Source organism: Simochromis diagramma, unplaced genomic scaffold (assembly GCF_900408965.1).
Source record: "Simochromis diagramma unplaced genomic scaffold, fSimDia1.1 OVJJ01000079.1, whole genome shotgun sequence".
Taxonomy (NCBI): Eukaryota; Metazoa; Chordata; class Actinopteri; order Cichliformes; family Cichlidae; genus Simochromis; species Simochromis diagramma.
In genome coordinates this window covers 1,304,814-1,326,425 of record NW_024387075.1, presented here as the reverse complement: position 1 = coordinate 1,326,425, position 21,612 = coordinate 1,304,814, and the positions used below count along the sequence as shown (strand labels likewise).

General features: G+C 39.8%; 1 protein-coding gene across 3 annotated transcripts in view; it reads left to right on the top strand.

Moving 5' to 3' along the window:
• Positions 1-21,612, top strand: part of lrp4 (low density lipoprotein receptor-related protein 4) — a 111,774-nt gene that overhangs the window by 41,335 nt on the left and 48,827 nt on the right. For all 3 annotated transcript variants that reach the window (XM_040045572.1, XM_040045573.1, XM_040045574.1), the window contains exon 2: positions 3,988-4,134. In XM_040045572.1, coding sequence (XP_039901506.1) covers positions 3,988-4,134 — 147 coding nt within the window. The remainder of the gene's footprint in view (positions 1-3,987; positions 4,135-21,612) is intronic.

Genomic DNA, 21,612 nt, shown 5'->3' with positions numbered 1-21,612 from the left:
TTTTTTCCATTTTGCTCCATGTTCACATCAGTTCACAGGATGAACATTAGATGACTTGATTTTCTGGTTTGATAGCTTTGTGTGTCAAGGGTATTAGTACCATAAAGCACATTTGCTACACCTCAGCAGTGTGACTTTTTGTTCGTGACATAGTGTTGGCAACATTGTAAAACAATTACAGGAACATGTGATACAGTCTTTCCTTCACCAGAACTCTTTCAGTCTACAGGCAGTTTTTGTCCAGTCTGACACTGAAATATTGATGATGTTACTGTGTCTGTATCTGAACATTTTCTAGACTGCCACACCATCTAAGCCAGGGGTGGGCAATCTCAGTCCACGAGGGCTAGTGTCCCTGCAGGTTTTAGATGTGTCCTCGAACCAACACAGCTGATTTAAATGGCTAAATTAGCTCCTCAACATGTCCTGAAGTTCTCCAGAGGCCTGGTAACGAACTAATCATGTGATTCAGGTGTGTTGACCCAAGGTGAGATCTAAAACCTGCAGGGACACTGGCCCTCATAGACTGAGATTGCCCACCCCTGATCTAAGCGGTTGGAAATATGTGAGACTGTGTAAGACAGTGTGGTTGATTGCTTCCTGCTATAGTCAATAAGTTTCTTTGGCTGCGGTTGAAGCCAGTGACCTATGCTTTTTAAAGTATGTTTGACAAATGTGCGGCCTGTGATGTGGTTTCATGTTGACAAGACTTCTGCTCCAGCTCGCACACTTTAATTTAGCTCAGTGCAAGCCCACACTCACATCTGAGTAAAATACGCATAAGCTTAACGCTACAAAGCCAATATAAGCGATCCGTGTCAACCTGAAAAGTTTAACACGGGGAGTTTCAGACCCCAGTCTGTCCAGCAGACAGGTAGTCTGTCTTTGATAGCCCCATTTTGTTTTTTTCTGAGAGTAAATGTTCCACTCCTAGGGTCTGAGGACTAGGAATTATAGAGCATTCATGAAAATGAAAACAAATTTAACAGGATGTAAATGAAGAGTTGTCTAGCAGAGGGTAAGGAAGAGGGGGGAATAATGGAGGTATCTGAGGGGAAAGTGTGAAGAGGAGATGATGGAAAGACAAGAATGAGGCGAAAGAAAGGGAGAGAGGGAAATGAAAAGAAAGAGGCCATTAATTTAGTGCTGTGGGAGGGATCTGAAGGTTACTGAGCTCTCTCTGCCAGGCCCTCCTGGGTTGACTGATGCCTTTGTGAGGAGGCCAGGAACCACACACACACATACGCACACACATTCGTATGCGTGCTCCAAGAAACTTTGGGTTTGTTGCGGCAGGCCAGCTTCAGCAAAACAGACGTGTACATACACACACACACACACACACACACACACACACACACACACACACACACACACACACACACACACACACACACACACACAGATGGCCATTAATGGGCTTCAAAGTGAGAGCAAAACGGGAAACCTTTATTTATTTCCTCCCCTGGTTATGGTTTGCTGTGATGTGTCTGAAGATGTGGTGTCTTTTTCTTCTTCCTTCTTTTCCTTTTTTGTGGTAGTAAATCAGACCCAGTGTTTATTGGTATACAGATGCCCAGTGTATGACATAAAAGGATAGTAACTGATATTTATATTCGATCCATCTAATCAACCATGTTGCAACAGAGATAAATTGAAGATGTTTTATAGATCAAAATTTTCTTTGCTTTTTTTAAGTTCAGTGTAGATTTTATTAGTTATTTTGTAGTTTACTTGTAGATTCTGAGCTTTACAGTATAATACCGTCATCTGCTTACTACTGTATTGTTAGTATTTCAATGTTATTTTTTCATAAAATGTTATTACTATTTAATATTTTAATTGCTGTATGCCTATATTAATAAAACTGCCTATTCCCGTGCTTAACAATGTTCTGAATCAGCATGTCTACATTCAGTGTACCGTAAATATAATTCTTTTTCCTTCTTGGACTGCCACAAGATACAAGCTTTGACATTCTCTTTGACTCGTGTGTGGGACCACTGGTGTATTCAACATTGCAGTAACCACCCTAAAAATAAACTGGCTGCTGTGATAAATTGCTGTAGCGGTCACACTGGCAAATTGCTAACTAAATGTAAGCTAGCTAAATGCCATGTAACTGAAAAAAATATTGATGAGTAAATTATTTGAAGTATAACTTTTGCACCTGTTTGCAAAAAATATGCAAAAGTTTTTTGCACTCGGCAGTGTGTAAGTTTCCACAATTGAAGCAACCGCCTGCTTGGTTTGCTATAATGTTGTCCCCTGCTCTTTTAAATGTTTTGTGTTTATTTACGCAGGGATATTTGAGGGAATGTATAATTGGGTGCACTGAAGATGGAGACTCAACTCTGACTTGAGAGAAAAGCCACGGTATAATACTGTAATGCTACACATTAGCTTGGTATTACAGTTCAGTGTTCAATTGTGTTCTGAATAGAAATGTAAATTTCACATTTACATTTCTCGTATGTTATCTGCATATTTATTTATTACTCTTTTTACAGCATATGTTTTGTAACAATAAAAGTTTAGCTTGTTACAAGAGATTGGTCATAAACACTGGAAGGCTGTCTCAGTCCACTGAATGGGGATTCAATATTTCAGAACGTGCTCATTTCACTGATAGTCGACCTAAAAAGAAAAACCTAAACATAATAAACTTCAGTCTTTAGTCACATCTTAGTGATTTCTCTGTCAGATGAGTAAATTGACTAAATTATCAGTTTTTAGCACACAGAACTCATCAATCACTTTGTTAATCATTAGTGTCAGTACAGTCCAACAACAATACATATTTCACTGTCAGGGGTTTTGTTTTGTTTTTTGAAGAAGAAACTTCAGGGGGAAAATTTACTGAATCAGTCACTTGTTGATGCTTTTAAAAGACACCCATCCTACTTATCACAGAGGATTTCAGTTGGAAACACCACAGGACATGTGTACACATACAGATGTTCTAAACATCATCGCTCTCAGGAGCTAAAATGAGTCAGACTTTCTGTGTATCGTAGCTTGTTTTGTTGTTGTTTAACTCACTTTAAACTTAACAGTAGACTTTACTCCCCGAGACTCGCTCCCGCATATTAAGCCCAGTTAAACTGAAAGCAACACGTGGCCTCTGCATCACCACATAGCTTAGATATTTCAGTAAGGCATATGTGTTGAGAGGAGATGGTCTCAGCTTTTCAAATGCACAATCACACATCCTTGAAAAGTTTAATTACTCTGTCATTTTGGGAGCTGAAAATCTTCGAGATGCTTGGCCTCGCTGACTTGATATAACACGACCCTTTTAGCTTATTTTACTTTATTCTATATCAAAGTGGTTTGTGAGAGGGAGGACTAAAGATTTGCACGTGAAACATTTTCCAAATCAAGGATATTAAAACACTAAAAACAACAAATATATTCAGTATGTGTTGAATAACTGAGTGACTAACCATTGCAGTGCTGTATGTGTGTACCAAGGCGCTGATGTGCTTCTGTTATTTCTGCAGCTAAGGAGCGTCTTTTTACATGAGCAGCACAGTCTTTCGATCACTCTGTAAAATAGATATGACAGATATCAGAGCAAAAAATTCAGAAGCAAGGTTATACTGAATCTATTCAGAGTCCCAGTTTACTGGGTTTACTGTTAAAGTTTACTGTTGAGAGTTATGAAACAGAAAATTACATTAAATTGAAAGAAACTGTGTTTTTGTTTATAACAAAAAACTGTGGCATTCTCAGGCTTTTATCCAACATACTAAGCAGGGAGCAGCTGAGGAGTGTCAAGATTAAAGCGAGAAACAAAGCAGGAGGTCACGGGCAGGGATAAAAGTCCCTGTCTCAATACTTTACAGTTATTATGTATATCTGGCAGAATCATTTTGTGGTAATATGAATTCCAGTGCCTGAGTTAACCTGAGCATGTGCAATAAGCTCTAATCTTCTCTTCCTGTGTGTGTGTGTGTGTGCGTGTGTGCGTGTGTGCGTGTGCAGGAGTTCAGGGCAGCACTGAGTGCTCATGTGGGAGGAACCACTTTACGTGTGCGGTCAGTGCATTCGGGGAGTGTACCTGCATCCCAGCCCAGTGGCAGTGTGACGGAGACAACGATTGCGGGGACCACAGTGACGAGGATGGATGCAGTGAGTCTTTGTTTCTCACTTTATTTTTTTTGCTGTTGGTATCATCCTCAGTTTCTCTTTTCTCTCTCTGCTCATTCATCTACCATGAGGAGGAAAAAGAAACCGATAAATAAAATCGCATAAAGACTCAATGACCGTGTTAAACTCACCTCATTGATGGGCATGTGGTTGTTGATGAGGAGGCATTGAAGTCAAACCACCGCATGTTTAGTAAGTCGCCTGTGACAGTAATCCAAGTGTGTCCCTCTGAGTTTTTCATTTCAAAGACACTGTAAAATTTGCCAAAATATATTTTATACAATCTGTCGGTTTTTAATTTAAGCGTTATTTTTTTTATACTTACCATAAAATGTTTTTTCCTCAAATGCTTTCCTTAGGTAGCCAAACTTCTGAAATCTTAACAAGCATCTGAAGATTTTTACCTGATTATTAAATTAATTGAAATAAAAAGACATTCTCAATACTTTGAGCACTTGAACATTTTTGATACTTTTCTTAAAACATTTCTTTTTTCCATTGTAATGAACTTGTATTTACGTAATTTGTTGTAATGTAATTTCCCTTTTAAAGGTTTAATTTAAATCTAGATCAATTTTCTAAGCTGTTACATCAACCAGCGTGCCAGATGCGGTTCTAAAGAGTAAATCAGCTATTCCCGACTGAATATTATGCATGAGCCCCATGAGCAAGGCATTAAAATCCCATCACTTAACCAAGACTCTGGTTGTTCTTGGCAGGTCTCTGGCACTAATTTCACATAACTGGATGACTTCTGAATTTTTCTATAAATGTAGAAATGTTCTCAGGCAGAGGGTTTTTTTCCCTCCATAAAAAGTAAAAAAAAATCTGTAATTGAACCCATATGGATCCCATCATCACCCGGTGAAACGGTGAATGGGTCACTGGTCAGGTGGGGTAGTACTTGTGAGCCAGACGCTCTGCTTGGTGTATGCCCCGTGCAGAAAAATGCTTGAGTGACTTTTGGCAACAGATGAAGTTTGGCTGGAGGGGAAGTCTTGGCAGCTGAGGCAGACAGGAGTATTCTCTTGTAGAGCATGTCAGTTTGTCAAGTGGAGAAGATCTCCACAGCATTTTTTTTCTTTTTTTAAACACCGGTGTATCGGTGTGAAATGTCAATGCGAGTCTTCTCTTTTTCTTTCTCCTCGCCTGCTCACAGCGGAAAAAAGCAAGCTGCCCTTTTATTTGACACTTCCCCAACCTCCTTTAGAGCTGCGTGGTTGTGTTTGTGTATGTGCTGATATGCTTTCTCCATCAGTCTTCCTCTGTCATATTAAGCTAGTTAGAGGTTGGGAGAGGCGTTATTGATCTCTGGCCAGTTGAATATTCAGTGTGTCAGATTGCCGTGTATTGATCTGCATCTTGTTACTTATTTAAGGAGACGCATGGAAGCAGCTGACAGATATCAGAGCATCTAGCTGGACCTTTCTAATCCATTAGTACTTTCTGATCGATCCTCTGCTCCACCGCTCTGTAGTTCCACGCTGGTTCTCTTGGATTCTGTCCAGTCAATATCATAATCGCAATTCTCATATCACATAGATTTTGTATTGTTGTAGTAGTCAGCCATTAAAAAACGTAGATACTGTCAAGCAAACGCACCGCTTCTTCTTGCTACTGCATCCACTAGATCAATGATCACATCACATATCAACTTAATGCAGTTCAGTTTTCCAACAGCGAAGACTACAAATCATGAAACAAAGTATCACTTTTTTCCCTTGATATATGCCTGTATTTATAGTTTAGAAATACTGAATACTTTATAATATTTAGAATCTATTTTCTCCTTGGCACTGCAACAAGTCTTAACAATTATTAGACTTTTACTTAAGTCATGTTGTGTTAGCACTGCAACAGATTAGTGACCTGTCCAGGGTGTACCACGCCTACCTATGTCAGCTGGGATAGCCACTAATTTATTTCTATAGCACCAAATGGCAACAACACACTTTTGCAAGATTCGCAACATTGCAAGGTAAAGACCCTACAATAATACTATTTCCTCCTTCTTTGTGTAAGTTCCTCCCTTGTCAGTTTAGGTTTATTTGTAGTTTATTTAGCACCTCTGCTCAGCCTGCTTCAGTTTCTCTAGCAGCTGAAGCCGGTACGACTGGTCCAAACTGCTTGATAACTGGAAGAAACGCATACATCCATGGAAAGTTGCCTACTTAAATGAACACTTTGAAATAACACATAGTTGATGAGTTGTGTTAACAAGAATGCGTCCTGATTGGCTGCGTCTCCACTAGCACCGCAAGTCGTACAGCTTTAAGCGATCACAACTCCCAAATTCTGACATTAAATTTATTGTTTCATCTTTATTGAAATCTGATCTGTATTCCAAATATCAGACGAGAGTACATTCATCAAAGACAGGCGCTTACACTCACTCCCTCAGATAAAGAGCATATTTGTCTTAGAGTGTCTTCCAGTTCTTAGATTATTGTTCTGCTAACTAAATTATGCATTTTCTCAAGTAAAGTAAGATTTCAACGACTTTTTGAAATGTAATAACATATTTTTGTGTGGCTGAAAATCCCACAGTGCAGGCCACTTAGAAGCAAGTGTTTGCACGTGTATTTGTGTTCATGTGTCATGTAACGCTGCCTCTATTAGACTGATTGGATTAAGGGAAATGGATCGTAAAACTGAGAAGAGAAATTTTTATGTTATTTAACAACATTTTCCAAGTTGGTTTTCTCAACTGTTCTTGATCTGCAGGTGTGTGTGTGTGTGTGTGTGTGTGTGTGTGTGTGTGTGTGTGTGTGTCCGTGAGAATCCAGAACGACAGTAGCCACACAGATAAACACAGAAAGATACATTGTCCTCCCTGCAGAATTGTTGCATTATAGTTTGTGTTGTTTGAACCTTAACTAATTTCTCAGCAATTTCCAGACAAAGCAGAGTTCTCCTGAACCACGCTGGAGGTGTGTGTGTGTGTGTGTGTGTGTGTGTGTCTGAGAGAAACTCATGAAGATGGGAGTGGAGGCAAAGTGGCCTAGTGGACTGTGCCTATGAAGCTATCTGTGTAAACGTCTGATCTAATTACAATTTGGAGATCATGTGGAAACTGCAGTTCAGCTGTGGCTGTGTGTGTGTGTGTGTGTGTGTGTGTGTGTGTGTGTGTGTGTGTGTGTGTGTGTGTGTGTGTGTGTGTGTATCTTGCACTTGTGTTCCCCCAGATAAAGTTTCATAGCTGCACAGAGACCAAAGAGAGAGCAGAGGGGAACACAGGGGACTAAGAGGAGCATGTAAAAATCCTTGTTGTGGTTGTGTGCGTGCGTGCGTGTGTGTTGGATAAAATATGTGGAGTTGTGAATGTCAGTGCTGTAACTTTAGTCTGAAGGAGCTGCTGTTGCATGAAGGTGAGAAGGAAATTGACTTTGCAGCTATGGGTCTTCTCTTCACCTCCCATTACTTTGGCCTGTTTATACTGACCATACTGGGGAGGGTGTGTTATCATAAATTTCCCCTTTTTTATAAGAACACTTCTCAAGTTGTACCAGTTAGTTTGCAAGATTTGCTGCTTCACTTGCCTTTTATTAGGTTGTAAGTTGGGGCATTACAAGTAAACAAAACGCTTAGTTACAGCCTGGTACAGGAGACGGTTTTGACCTCTATGGATATTTTGCCCCTTTATAACTGCTCTGAGTGGGGGAGTTGTATTACTCATTCACTTGGATACTGGCATTGACTGGCATCTGGATACTTGGAGTCATTAAACAGGATTTGTAACTATTATTAGAAGTACACTAGTCAACCCAGTCAGGTACCAGAAGAATTAAAAAAAAAAAAAAAAAAAGCCACTAAAGTAACCTAGACAGCTCCTGCCTCTCATCTTCTCAGCCATGTCCCAGAAGCCTTGTCCCTCATTGTGTTCTCCAAAGACTGTTTCCTGGCTGTTTTTCACAGATGGAAACGTTGTGTCTATATTTCACATCTGGTCGCATACTGAATTGGTTGCATAATAGCAATAGAGTTCATAGCAGTATCTGAGAATTGGAACATCAGCTGGTAAATCAAGTTGAGGACTTCATCCTCGGTACTTTTTCGCAGCGACAGTCTGGTACAAATGCTCACATTAAAAGAGATACTTTCTCTGAAGTTGTACTGCTTTATTTTACCCACAGTCATTCAGCTGTAAGTTTAACAGGTTTGTAAGTGGCGATCAGTAAATTAAAGTCTGTGCTAGTTTCTCAAACTTCAGAATAAAGACAAAATATCTGCATGGATGATTTTGAGCTATTGTGTAGAAATGATCGTAAAACTAACTAAAGATTTAACTAATAACTGAGCATGATTATGTTACATGTTCAAAGTGTGTGACTATTATGACAGTGTCATCAGAGGTGGTTAGTTGAAGAGCATTTTAGTGGGTCGCACATCTCAATGCCAGGATACTAATTAGCCTTGATGAAGTTTAATGAAGGCATAACTCACAGACGTTTAATCAAATTAATAACACCCCCATTCTTTCATTGACAGAGCTGTCTGAGCTCAGGGGGTGTGCTCGTCTAAATGTGGCAACATAGGCACATTTTACTATGTTTGATTGCAGGGTGTAAGTATGAGCTGTAAGAAGCATGAAGTGCTGCTCCATTGGAGGAATGTGTTTGTGTTCTTGGCACTCTAGTTTCACATCCATACAATCACACAAGAGAAGGAAGGGCATACTTTGTGAGTGTGGTTCCTATGGAAATGGCTGTAAGGGCTTATTGTGTTGAAGGTTTTCACAGTTAGATGAGGGCAAACTGAAGCAGAAAGTGAATAAAGAGGAAGTACATCATAATATCTGAAAAGAATGACACTTGCCTCGTGTTGAGGTCAGCGCGTTCACCTAACCTTCCTACTGCTCTCTTCATAAATCCACTCACTACCTCACTGAAACTCTTGTGTCAAGAAGTGAGGGGAAGAACCTATTTGATCCTGCTTTTAAAGTTTTCAAACCTTAGTTTAGGAATTCGGAAAAAGATTTAGGAGGAAAAAAATAGAAAAAAAAGATTATGACATTTATGATTAGTTTTAAACTTTGGGCATGCACACAGGCAGCATGAGCAATGATTAAGGAGACATTAAAGGGGACTGGGTCATATTCTTGAGGGGGACCAGAAAGGCGCAGCCCTGTGGTAGAAAGAAGGATTCAGTGCCCACAGAGGCTACAGAGACGCACGTGTGTGCAGTCCAAAAGCCATCAGCAAATTGCCCATTTAGGATGTCTCCTTGTGTAGCTCAATTGCTGACTGGTTGGAAAGTAGGCTTGAAAACAAAAGGAAATGATGGCAGGAAAAAACAAAACCATCATTGTATATTATCAATTTTTCAGGGGCTAAGCTAAACAGCTAACAACAGCATAAACATAATCAAGGATTGCCCACATTAGTTGTTGTTAATATTTTAGACATTGGCCCTTGGTGACAGTGCACAGCTGTAACATGCAAACATGGGCCTAGAAAGCTCTGCGTAGCACTTTCTGGACTACCAAATCATGTGCCAAGTACCTTGAGTGCACATGACACCAAAAAGCTCCTAAAACTTTCAGAAAAGCTGCCATTCTTTTTATTTTAGTAACCCTGATGTTTTCCTTGTAGTTTTGACCTTCTTACAGTTACAGTAGCGTTTTCCCACATTGGCTTCTTTGCTGCACTTCATGCTGCAGGCCTGTTAATGTTCAAGTGATCAGACCTTGCCATAGCTGGACTGGCCATCGGGCATACCGGACATTTGCCCGGTGGGCCGATGGTAATTTTTTGTTTTTATGGGCTGATGGTTTTTTTTTTTTTTTTTTTTTTTTTTTTTTATCTCCCCATAAAGGTTTCACTTCAATCATGAACCTGATCAATGATCATCTGATCGGCTTTTCTCTCTTGTTTGTTTATCTCCCACTTTGCGCCAGAAAGAGGAAACCAGCAGATGTCGCGCTAAACAACAGCAGCATGTTTAAGCTTGATCAGCTGTTGTTAGAATTTATTTAATATTAATTTCTAGTATCAGCTGATGTTTGCTGGAGCCAGAGCTGTAAAAAGTGCTGGTCATGATATCGGTTTGGTTATCTGGTGAGAGGGAAACATGAAGATGAAAACCAGGAGATGTCCTTACTGAATCATCAGAGCTGAACAGGTGATGGAGAAACAGGTTTACCTTTTAGGTGACATGAATGAGTTGAAGGGCAGTTATGAACTGTTTCTGAGAGACAAATAACACCAGGATCCTTTTTTTATGTAGCTGACAGCTGGTGACTGTGCAGGGGCGGGTCTAGAAAAGTTTTGCCAGGGACCCAGGTAGGACATTAACAGGGAGAGGAGGGCACGAAGAAATACTTTTCTTTCTTTTTCTCATTTAAAATGTCTCGCTTTTAACAAATAATTATCTGAATCTTAGAGCAAACATTTTCATCTGATGTAAAATGTATAGAAATCCATTATTGTACATAGTAATTTTTTTTAGGGTCCCATCATAATTTCTTCAGAAGTAGCCAAGTACTGTATATGATGCCAGTATTTTCCCACATTTTCTAGATACTGTACCAGTACTGTGTGTAAAATGGCTTCAAAAAGTCAATTAAGTTTTATTCTTTCTCACCTGTCTTTCTGTCTCCTCTCACTTTTTAAAGGTTGCCATGTTAGAAAAAATATTTTGTCCTGCCATGCTGTTTATTGATGTGGTAAATGAATGGTTTATGAAAATATATCTAAATCTGTCATCAGTAATCAGTAATGATCATGTCTCACCTCTAGTCTTCTCTGTCTTAATTTCAGGTTTTCACCATGTGATAGTTCAGGAGGTTAACTCGACCAAGCAGTCTACTTTCGGGTACTGTTTAGAATACCAGAATAGGGAGGATGGTATAGGTTTATTAGACTGATACATATATACCAACACGACAGTGTACATCACTGTGACAACAGCGTTTGTTTTCTTTCAACGGCTTTATGGTTTTTCCTATAATACTTGGTGGGCTGGTCTCTAGTCAAAATGCCCGGGCCGATTTTTTGTCCCAGTCCAGCCCTGGGCCTTGCTGTGACTGTCCTCTCTCACAGTGAATGTGATTGGCATAGAGCCGTGCTCACCTTTTGACTTCCGTTCCCTTTGTAAAAACCCCGTCCAACAGCTGCAGTATGACTCATTTTTCTGTCTTCCATCATATCTTATCAGGCTTTCAATTTCTCTGACCTCTTTTCCCAGTTCAAGGCAATACAATTTATTAGCACACAGTAACACTGGATATTCATAACAACAGTGGATAAGACAAGATAACCTGGGACAACTAATACATCATGTGTTATTTCACCATTCATCTCCTCCTACTGCATCATCCTCCCTCACTGTTATAGGTCATCCTTCAAGTTATTTCTCTCTCTGCATTTCACTTACACTGAGCTAAGCGCACCTCTCTCTCTCTCTCTCTCTCTCTCACACACTCACACACACTCACACACACACACACACACACACACACACACACACACACACACACACACACACACACTGATGCGTTGCAACAGTGTTGGAGTCCTGCTGAGTTGAAAGCGGCCGAGGTTGCGAAAGAGTAAACGATTTCAGCTAGTGAGAAGACAGGGGGTGCCGAGGAGATATATATGTGTGTGTGTGTGTGTGTGTGTGTGTGTGTGTGTGTTGACTGTGAATGTAAAATGAAATGGAAGAGGAAAATCTCTGTTGAGTGAGATTGAAAGCGTTGCATGAGACTTGGCTTCCTCTGCTGTCAGCTCACACAAGTGTGTGAGGTTTGGGAAGCGGGTGTGTGTACTAAAAACTCAAACGCACACATTCACAGGTATATGTACACACACACACACACACACGTTTGGCATTCCAACTTGTGAGGACCCTCCTGTCAGGTATAACTGGGCCTCCAGGTGGTGTAATGTTTACCATATTCATGAGAAGAAGTCATTTGAACAACTCACTGACTTGGTATTCATGACTTTGTGAGTGTAAATGTTTTAAAAGACCTCTGGAACTGCCACCAGTAAATGTTTTAATGAAACCTTTTATGCAAGTGTCTTTTAGAGTTATTAAGTTTAGTTAGATGACAAATATTTGATAACTCTAAGTCTTTAAAAATATTAAAATGTCTTAATTTTTGTCTTTTTTTTTTTTTTTTTTTTTTTTTTTTTTTTGGAGTTTCAGTTTGAAGTCTGGTCTTTTTGTATTTTTCAAATGAACTTTTCCCAGTTGAACTTGAAAAAAGTGCAGACAAGTCTAATCTACACTTTGAAGGGAATTGATAAATACTGGAAGGCCTCAGATATGTGCAGGACTTGGTCTAATCCTGACCCCTAACTCAAGATCAAATCCTCTCAACAAAAATAAGTGAGGAGTGACCACCGTGTCCTTGCATTAAAGTGATTCTCACAAGAGCATTCATATATAGACGACCCCCCGCCACACACACACACACACACACACACACACACACACACACACACACACACACACACACACACACACACACACACACACACACACACACAAACCACCAAAAACTAAGAAGTACCCCCTCCTGTCCTTTAATCCACCACTCTCTGCAGTCTTAGCCAATCAGAGAGCAGTTGTGACCGCAGGAGCTCAGCTGATCTGAAGGTGGGAGCGAAGAAGATTAGGACCCCATTCCCTCCTTCTCTATGTGTTGATTTTCTCTCTGCGTCCCCCTCATGTTTTTTTTCTCTCTGTCTGAACCCCTCTGTCCTTGCAGCCTCCTTAGCCTCCTTGTCTCTGCCCTCTGACCACAGGAATCCTGCACGCCCAACTCCCTTTGCTTTTTTGTTTTTCATCCAAGACTTTCTCATTTATATCTCACTAAGCGGTTGCATTTCTAGCATCGCTCAGTTCATCTCCCTTCCCCTTCCTTTCCCTCGTTGTTGTCTTATCAGTCTCTTTCTTTCTGTCCCAGGACTTGACCGTAGTTGTTTGGACACATTAACATAATCCTCCTCCTCTCTGATTTATCCAACACTCGCTTGGTCCTCTCCTCCACCTCCCTCCTAAATATTTACTCCCTGCTCCCTAAACCAGGCGGGCACACTTGTTCACACAGAAGAGGGCATGATTAGAGGGTGATCGAGGGTAGAGGAAAGTAATAGAAGCCAGGGGGAGAGACAAAGGGGTTATTGGACTGAGGCCAGGCTTTACTTTCTTTTTAAATCTTGTACAAACTTGTCTGAGTAGGTTTTCAATGTTAACTACAGCAGAGGTTGTGGATTTAAGCTTTAAAAGTCTTTAAAAGTGTAATCAGTGCACTATCATATTAGAGGGCTTAACTGTGTAAGCCAGCACATTTAAGAATTGATGTTTTGCAGCCCTCGTTAAAAGAAAATACTGCTTATATATGTCTTTTGCATTAACAGTGGTAGTTTTTTTTCTTTTTAAAGTATTTATTTGGTTTAGCATATAGTTTATGAATCTTCATTTTGATGCAAAAAAAGTTACAGTACTTGTGATTTGTATGCCTCAAGTTGAAGCTGGGCAAGTGTTACCCCATCACATTTATCTGGATTTCGGTGAGTTTCATATTAACATTGTTTTACATGTCTTAGCCTATGCTGTGTTTTGCCAGCTGATATTGATTTTATTGGCAGAAGAAACTTTTTTTTTTTTGTTCCCTTGCCAACCCTGTGTTGTTTTGTCAGAGATTCTGCCCACGCTTTAGTTTGATGAAAAGAAATAGGAGTGCTGTGTTGATGCAGTCCTAATGTTTAATAAATGCTGCCCAAATCTGCTGGCTTACATCTTAATCTGACACAGTTTCAACTTCTGTACTTTACCCCAGCAAGAGTTTAGCTGGTGTGGTTTACAGTTAAGTCATTTGGAGGAAAACAAAATGTGGGTCTGATTTGTTGATTTTAAAAATCAATAAGAGCTTTTGTGCTGTCCAAAACTGGGGTACACAGGGGTGTTTAAGTGGCACAATAGTATGTTTTTCACATGACAGCTCAAATCAGAGAGATTGAAAAGAGCCGCCTGCTGAAAAGAATATGTTTACTGCAGCGTTTGGGCTTGGTGCCAAACAATAAGGGAATGGCCACAGATCCCGGCGTTTCGTTTTATGTGAAGAAAATGGCAGCCAGAACTGAAAATAGTTTTACAAACACAGAGTGCTGTTGCGTCGCTGCACTTAATTAAATTGCATTGATACATAATGAATTGCACAATTATAGCAGTTCTGCTGAACTTTTTTGACAGCCAGACAAAATAAACATTTTGCAGACATCACCTCAGGCTGTGAGCGCGTGCGGTTTGCACAATTAATAGAATAATTGAAAGTAGGGAATGATAGATTGGTGGGTGCTGGTAAAAAGTAAAGAATAACAAAGGAGGGTTATAGATCCTATTTAGTTCTTTCCAGGTGGAACGGTATTGTAGTTGTATTTTTTTTTTTTTTTTTTTTTTGTTATTTAGCTAACACGTGTGTTTTGGTGCTCACATGTACTTCACCTGGTAGTTGGGCTTCTTGATTTTTCTACTAAAGGTTCTAATGCTCTACATCTTGGAGCGGCTTTTTCATTTTTTTTCTGAATAAATGCCAGAATAATAGTTGATTTTGCTGATGGCTCAAGCACACTTTGCATTAATCAAATGTGATATAGGTGGGGAGAGAGCAATAAGGGGCTAGCTTACCTAGTATGGGTTCTATGGTGCTGTGTGTTTTTAAAAAAAAATAAAATAAAATAATAATAATAATAAATAAATAAATTTGTTGGGCCATGAACCAGACAGTGGCAGGTTTCCACACTTGTAATATGATGTGAGAATCAGTTGTCACCTCACATGTTATCATTAACAACTTACACTCTCGAAGTGTCACAGCACTACATTCATAAAATGATACTGCAAAAGTTTTACCAATCCCACCCCGAAACCCCACCCCAAAAAATAATAATAAAAAAAAATATGCCTATACCAATTTCTTACAATAGTTTCTGTTATTAGTTTGTTACTTTTCAGTTTGTTTTAAGTCTTAAGTCTCTCCATTTACCCTCTTCTCTTTTAGTTTCCCCAGGTACGGATGCGTTCCTTCTTTCACTTCTTCTTTGATCCTCCAGGACCTAACACAATTACACTACCCCCCCCCCCCCCACAGTGTGTTTTTGCATCTTTGTAAACCTGTTTCTTTTATTTTAACTTTGTTTATTATCCTTTTATCCTTTTTAGTTCATCCTTCCAGAGAGCTGATAAGCTTATGGCATGATGACACATCCATCTCTCTATCCACGGTCCTAAGAATTGCTTTAAAGGATCTCTCTAGAATATTTCTCAGATTTTAGTGAAACTTACACACAGTGATAGCCTAATGGGTCTTCACCCAAATTGTGGTCATGTTTTCACAAGCACTTTCCTGTGTATTGTGAGCTGAATATGATAGTTAAATATAAAATTTCAAGAAAGCTAACATAAGAAAATGGATGCATTCATTCAGCTGGAGACTGATGATCCTAATAGTCATATAATGCTGAATTAGTCTGCACCAGAGTATTTCCTGTCATTCAGTTTCTTAAGAGGAAAATATGTGGGCTGTGAGGATGACAGCGCTTAAGTGTTACTCACTGGTGTCAAGCGCTCCGCAGAGATTTGTCATGGCAACAAGCAAACGCTTCAGCATTAATCTGCCATAATGGACGGTAAAATGTCCTGTCAATGTGCTGTATCACCACTAATCTTACACACACTTGTAAGTCATTCAGGAAAGCCACTCTTGTGATTAATTTGTACTTTGAGTGATTTATTTATTTTAATTTTGTACCTTTTAGATACAAAACATGGAAAAATAGTTGGAGGATAATGCATCTTTTGTTCAGTATGTTGGACATTTTCCTATTACATTTGTAACTTATTGTTTTTAGTGGATGCTGCTGATTCTTGACCAAATTAATTGTGACTGTGCTCGATACTCCGAGGAGCTGTACAGGTCCCTTTCATGGACGTCTTGAGTTGAAGTTGGACGATTTAAGTAAGCAACCATTGCATCGTTTATCTTTGCCTTCATGCAGTCATCATATTGCAGTTTGTGGCGTGTTTTCAGGTGGTTGGATAAGTTGGCTTTGTTACTTTGCGGCACAGACGCGACTCTAAGCACTGTTTGCATGTGTTTATTCTTGGTTAACATCATTTGAAGTAAATCCAAAGTATTTCCATATAACGAACAACGATTTGCTTCAGAGGATGAGTGTCTCCTACTGTGAATTTTGTTGTATATCTGCCTTTTAACATACCGTATTTTTCGGCCCATAAGCACACCAGATTATAAGGCGTATTAAACGAAACAAAACAGTTAGATAAGTCAAACTTTACTCAACTCATTCCTCTTGCTTCCTCCACTTCCGTACCATTGATTCATTAATGTTGAATTCTCTAGTAGCTGCTCTATAAACACTGGAACAACAGTATATGTTGTTCCAGTTTTTTTCTAATTTTTGCTATGTAACTTTGCACTGTCCACTTTCTGCTGTAACAAAACAAATTTCCCATGTGTGGGACTAATAAAGGTTATCTTATCTTACATTAATTACTAACCTCATATTGTGGCTGGTTTATGTCAGTTGTTCTCCCCTACTGAAGTTTGGTCCGTTTACAGCAATTTTCCATGCGATTGCATTTGTCAAAAAAAAAACAAAACATCGGGAACTTTTATCAAGAGGAAAAAGGTTAGCGTTCATTCTCCAGGTTCACTGTGTTATGCTTTGTTATGCTAACATAGCTGTGTTGCTGGCGATCACGAGCACTAGCACACATTATATACCAGTTAGTCCAACTTCAGTAACCCTACAAATGTTACTGCTATTTAGTTTTCTGTCTTCATTTATGTTGGAAGTGATAGCAGAGCTGTATGTTTTACTTTTGCCCAGAAATCTCTCAGTCAGAACATGTTTAGGTAACTAGCGAAACTAGCGAGCTAACTTTCTGCTAACTTCCTGCTAACTTATAACTTCGTAAAATTTAATAAATTCTGTTTTCATGGATGCCTGGATGTTAAACTTAATTGTTACACCTGTTAAAGCAGCAACACTGATCATTTTATTAAAGATGAAAGAATTTACACAGTGTTCGTTTGACTTTGGGACCTGACGCGGACGGAGTTTGGGCCCAGATTACTACGAGTCACGAGGCTCCTGACTACGGTAGCCATAATGCTCAGACAGTCCATGAGGCGGTGCAGCTTCGTAGCTTAGCAAAGTCCTACTAAAACATTTGTTGACAGATTTTTGAGCGCCGTGTACCACATACAATTGGTTTGAGGTCACAGTAAAGTAAGAGTAAACACAGTAGAGTAAACACAGCCAGAATTCATAGATAAGGCGCATCAGATTATAAGGCACACTGACTTAAAGGATTTTAAGTGCGCCTTATAGTGCGGAAAATATGGTAGTCTTGCTGGTCCAGACTAGTCCAGGAAAGTTCAGGCAGAATGATGGAGTGAACAGCTGTGGTTGGGAGGGCTGGATTTGCTTCATCCTTTAATTGGTCGAGCATGCGTTTTACTTGATCATGCTCATTCATAATGGAGACTATTATTGTTGGAAGTTTAACATTTTAATCTTGATGTATCAGAGGATATATTATAGACTCAGCAACATTTAAAATGCCACATAAGCATTAATCTCTTTGCATTAAGCATAGAAAATATGCTAAATATGCTGTAGAATGGCTCTTTGAATAGGGGCTTTTTAAATAAGAAATATTTTAGTTTGTTCTGTAACTATATTTGTGATGGATTGCTTTAATACTCCCGGGATGCTGTTTTTGCAGCAAGTATTAGATTCAAATAATTTCTGTGCCACTGCAGTGCATAGTTCCCTCGTCTTGCACTTTATTTTGTAGTTTGTGCAAAAGAGCCGGTGATAAATAAGGTAATAAAAACAGGAATAAACAGTTGTTGGTGACTTGTTTTGAGGTTTTGCTTTATACAGCAGACTATGATAAACACTGGACAGAGTTGATTATGTTGCCTCAGACAGGTAGTGAACACAATTCTGCTGTGAGTTTTCAGTGGGTTTTATGAATGCAAAGTGGCGTTGTGGACAGGGCGAGGTCTGTTTACTGTATAGGTGGAGGAAAAAGTCCATTACACAAGCAGCCGCCAGACACACTCCTGGAAAAAAACTGTGCTGGCAGCACCACTGTGCTCTGACGGGCTCAAATATGCGCTGGATAGCAACCAGAGCTGCCCAAAATCAGATAAGCCACCTCTGTCGGGATCGGCTGTGAGAGGAAAATAAAGAGATGGACAGAGGGGATTAGTCTGGGTTTAAGGAAGGGCGAGGGACGTACTTTTACATTTTGAGACATTTTTGTATTATTTTTCAATGCGTGCTTCTTGCATTTAGATTGGAAATGAATCAGAAGTATGGCAGCTCCAGACTGTTAACTGTTCTTTTTATGCCACTGATTGTATTAAGGTCTTCATTAAGGAATTTCTACTGACACAAATGTAAATTGAGTTTGTTCCATTCAGCAGTGAAAAGGCTGAATTTATTTATTTTTTATCATAATCATCATCGTCATATAGCCTGCAGAAACAAAATTAAAGACACAAGGTTATGCACAGTTTCACAATTACTTTTGCCGCCATGTCACAAGTCCAGAGTGGGTTAAGCAATGAAAGACGGGACTTTCACACCCTCTGACCATGAATCCGTTTAGAAGAAAAAAGCTGTAGTTCCCAAGTAGACACAGATGCACGCTACATGATTCACAGAGAAAAACAAAGATTTACTGATGTGTGCAGCAATTTTAGTTCTCACAAATGCACGTGCTAGTCTACACGCTAAAGCCAAGCAATCTGAACACGTGCAAAACAACTTGGCAAATAAACATGTGTGCAGCTCCACACGGATCTACAAATACATGCTGCGTTTAAGTGCCGGTGGAAACTGGACCATCTCGGCTTTTGGTGGATTCACATGTCATCTGGCGTTGGGAAAGGCATTTTCCAAATGGGACACAAGCGCTTTGATTAGAACACAGGTTTACCAGCTAGATGCTGTACAGTAGCCAACAGAAACAAACAAACAGTGTACAGACACGAGTACACCATGGCAGGACATCCCAGTGACTCGTCCTCTGAAGTGACTATATAACACTTTAAAGACTGTCATCAATTTTCACCGTTACACCCTTACATTTGTGACATGCGCGTGCACATCCTTGCACTTTTTAAGCTTGAAAAAAGCTGTGTCGCTCTCTGGAGTGCACATCTGTTTTTCTGTCTCCCTCTCTCCCTCATGTTTTCATCCTCCCATCCGTCGAGCTGGTGTGATAAGCGGCGCTTAGGCAGATATATTGGTCCCATTAGAGCCACTTGATTCAGCTACTCTACAGTGAGGAGGCAGGCCATTAACTCAAGGCCATTTAAAGACGGCCACATACATCTTCCTAAAGACGCGCACACACACAAAGACACACATGCATATGCAAGTCAGACGTGCAGTCAGTAAGCGTGCACACTTAACAGAGCTCATTATTATCACTTGTAACATAATGTAACAATGTACAAGCTCTCTTAGATCATGTGTCTACCAACACAGGCAAAGAAAGAAAGAAAGGGAGGAAAAGGCAAAGCAAAAGGAGGCACAGAAACCCTAAAACACCAAGAACGGTGTGACAGTTGCATTCTCACACTCTGCTCTGTTGGCTGAAGTCTAATGGAAAAGTTTAGGACTTCAGAGCTTGTGTGAAAACGGTTCCATTTTCTTGTTATCTCTATGGATATCTAGCCATGCAAACAGCTTTGGCTGTATTTTAAATGTCTGTTTCTGAGATTTGCACCTTCACCCTGTTGTAATGAAGGTCACTGAAGCCTCGCGGTGCTTACTGCGCTGAAAGTTGCATTGGAAAGCAGAAAAAGAAAAAACTTAACAAGATAATCACTTTTTTTTTTTTTTTTTTTTTTTTTTTAAAGAAACTGTTCAGAATTCAGGGAGAACCTTCACAGACATGTTCAGAATTCAGACATACTTAAATATTCCATCCTCCCATTTGATTGGGGCTGGAGGCAGAAATCTCACAGCAGGACTGATGTGCCTGCACATCTAACAAGTAGGGCTCCCACAAACGATTATTTTGATAGTTGACTAGTCACCGATTATTTTTGCAATTAGTCGACTATTCAGATCATGCATCCATTGGACGTACAGCGTACAGCTTATTGCACCAGCATTCATCTGCTCTTATATAACTATCATTAGCTTACAGCTTTAAGTGTTTAAAGTATGTGCTAACTAAAAATAAAGGCAAGATGATAGTTTATTAAATTTTAATGAAATTTGCAGATTGTTCCGGTGAAGTTTAATAAACTCCTTGCTATCTAAAATATAACGGGACACCGGAGTAAATTCTCGAGCATCTCATGCTTCTGATAATCAGTTGTCTGCTTGAGGTTTATTCAGCTGTGCAAAAACTAGTAACTTTGATCTCAGCCAAACTGATTTACTCAGGAACAAATAAAATACTAAAAAAAAGCCAAAAAATAACATTATTAAGTTATCTAAGTGACTTATATGTGTTTTAACCCGAGTAGGTGGGTTTGAAAACGATTTGCCGGTAATCCTGTGTTCTCACGAGCGCTAGTGAGCCTTGCCCCCGGCTAGCTATCGAGCTAGTGGGTAACAAACGTCTCCGAAAACGTCGGAGCGCTTTTGAAAATATGTGGTGTCTTGATAAACTGAGCAGATATTTGAGGTTTACACAGTTACATTCTCGCCTAAAAATATGTTAAAAGTTTATTTTGTGATCCAGAAAGAATAATAAGAGTAATATTAAAACTAACTAGCTGCCGCCATTGTTGGAAACTGAGCTGGGCTGCGCTGTCACTACCCGATCCGTACCGGAAACCCGATCGGTACCCCGCATGCGCAAATCTTACGTCACTTCCTCTCTTTGCCAACATTGCGACAATCAATATATTTGAATGATACGGTTAGCGCCCAGTTAGCTCCTAGCATTTCTCAACAGCTCTGCCTCCTTTTCGACTGCCCGGGACATTTAAACAATGGATAATCCGTATACAAAGAAATCATGCTTTTCTCCTCAACAGAGAGCGCCCCCCGATTGAGCAACAGCGCCGTAAAATAAGAATGGCGCCTAATTACAGAGTTAATAACGCAGACTTTGTAATATCTCACGTGTAGATTCATCAGCCAGATTAAGTGTTTACTGACAATTGACAGTGATAGCGCACATCATCATCACTATTCCAACAATCCTCTCCTCACAGACGAGCATAAACACACTCGACTATCGCTAAATCAGATTTAACACACGTTTGTAATGACGATAATTCAGTTTATAATAGGGTTTATTCGCTCGGTCAGCAGGTGGCGGTATCCTCGTACACTGGGGAGTAAACTGCCATTAAACAAACAGAAGAAGAAGAAAACATCTGCACATGCGCGGTACGGATCGGGTAGACCCGATTTGTACGGTCAGACTTTACACATGCGCAGT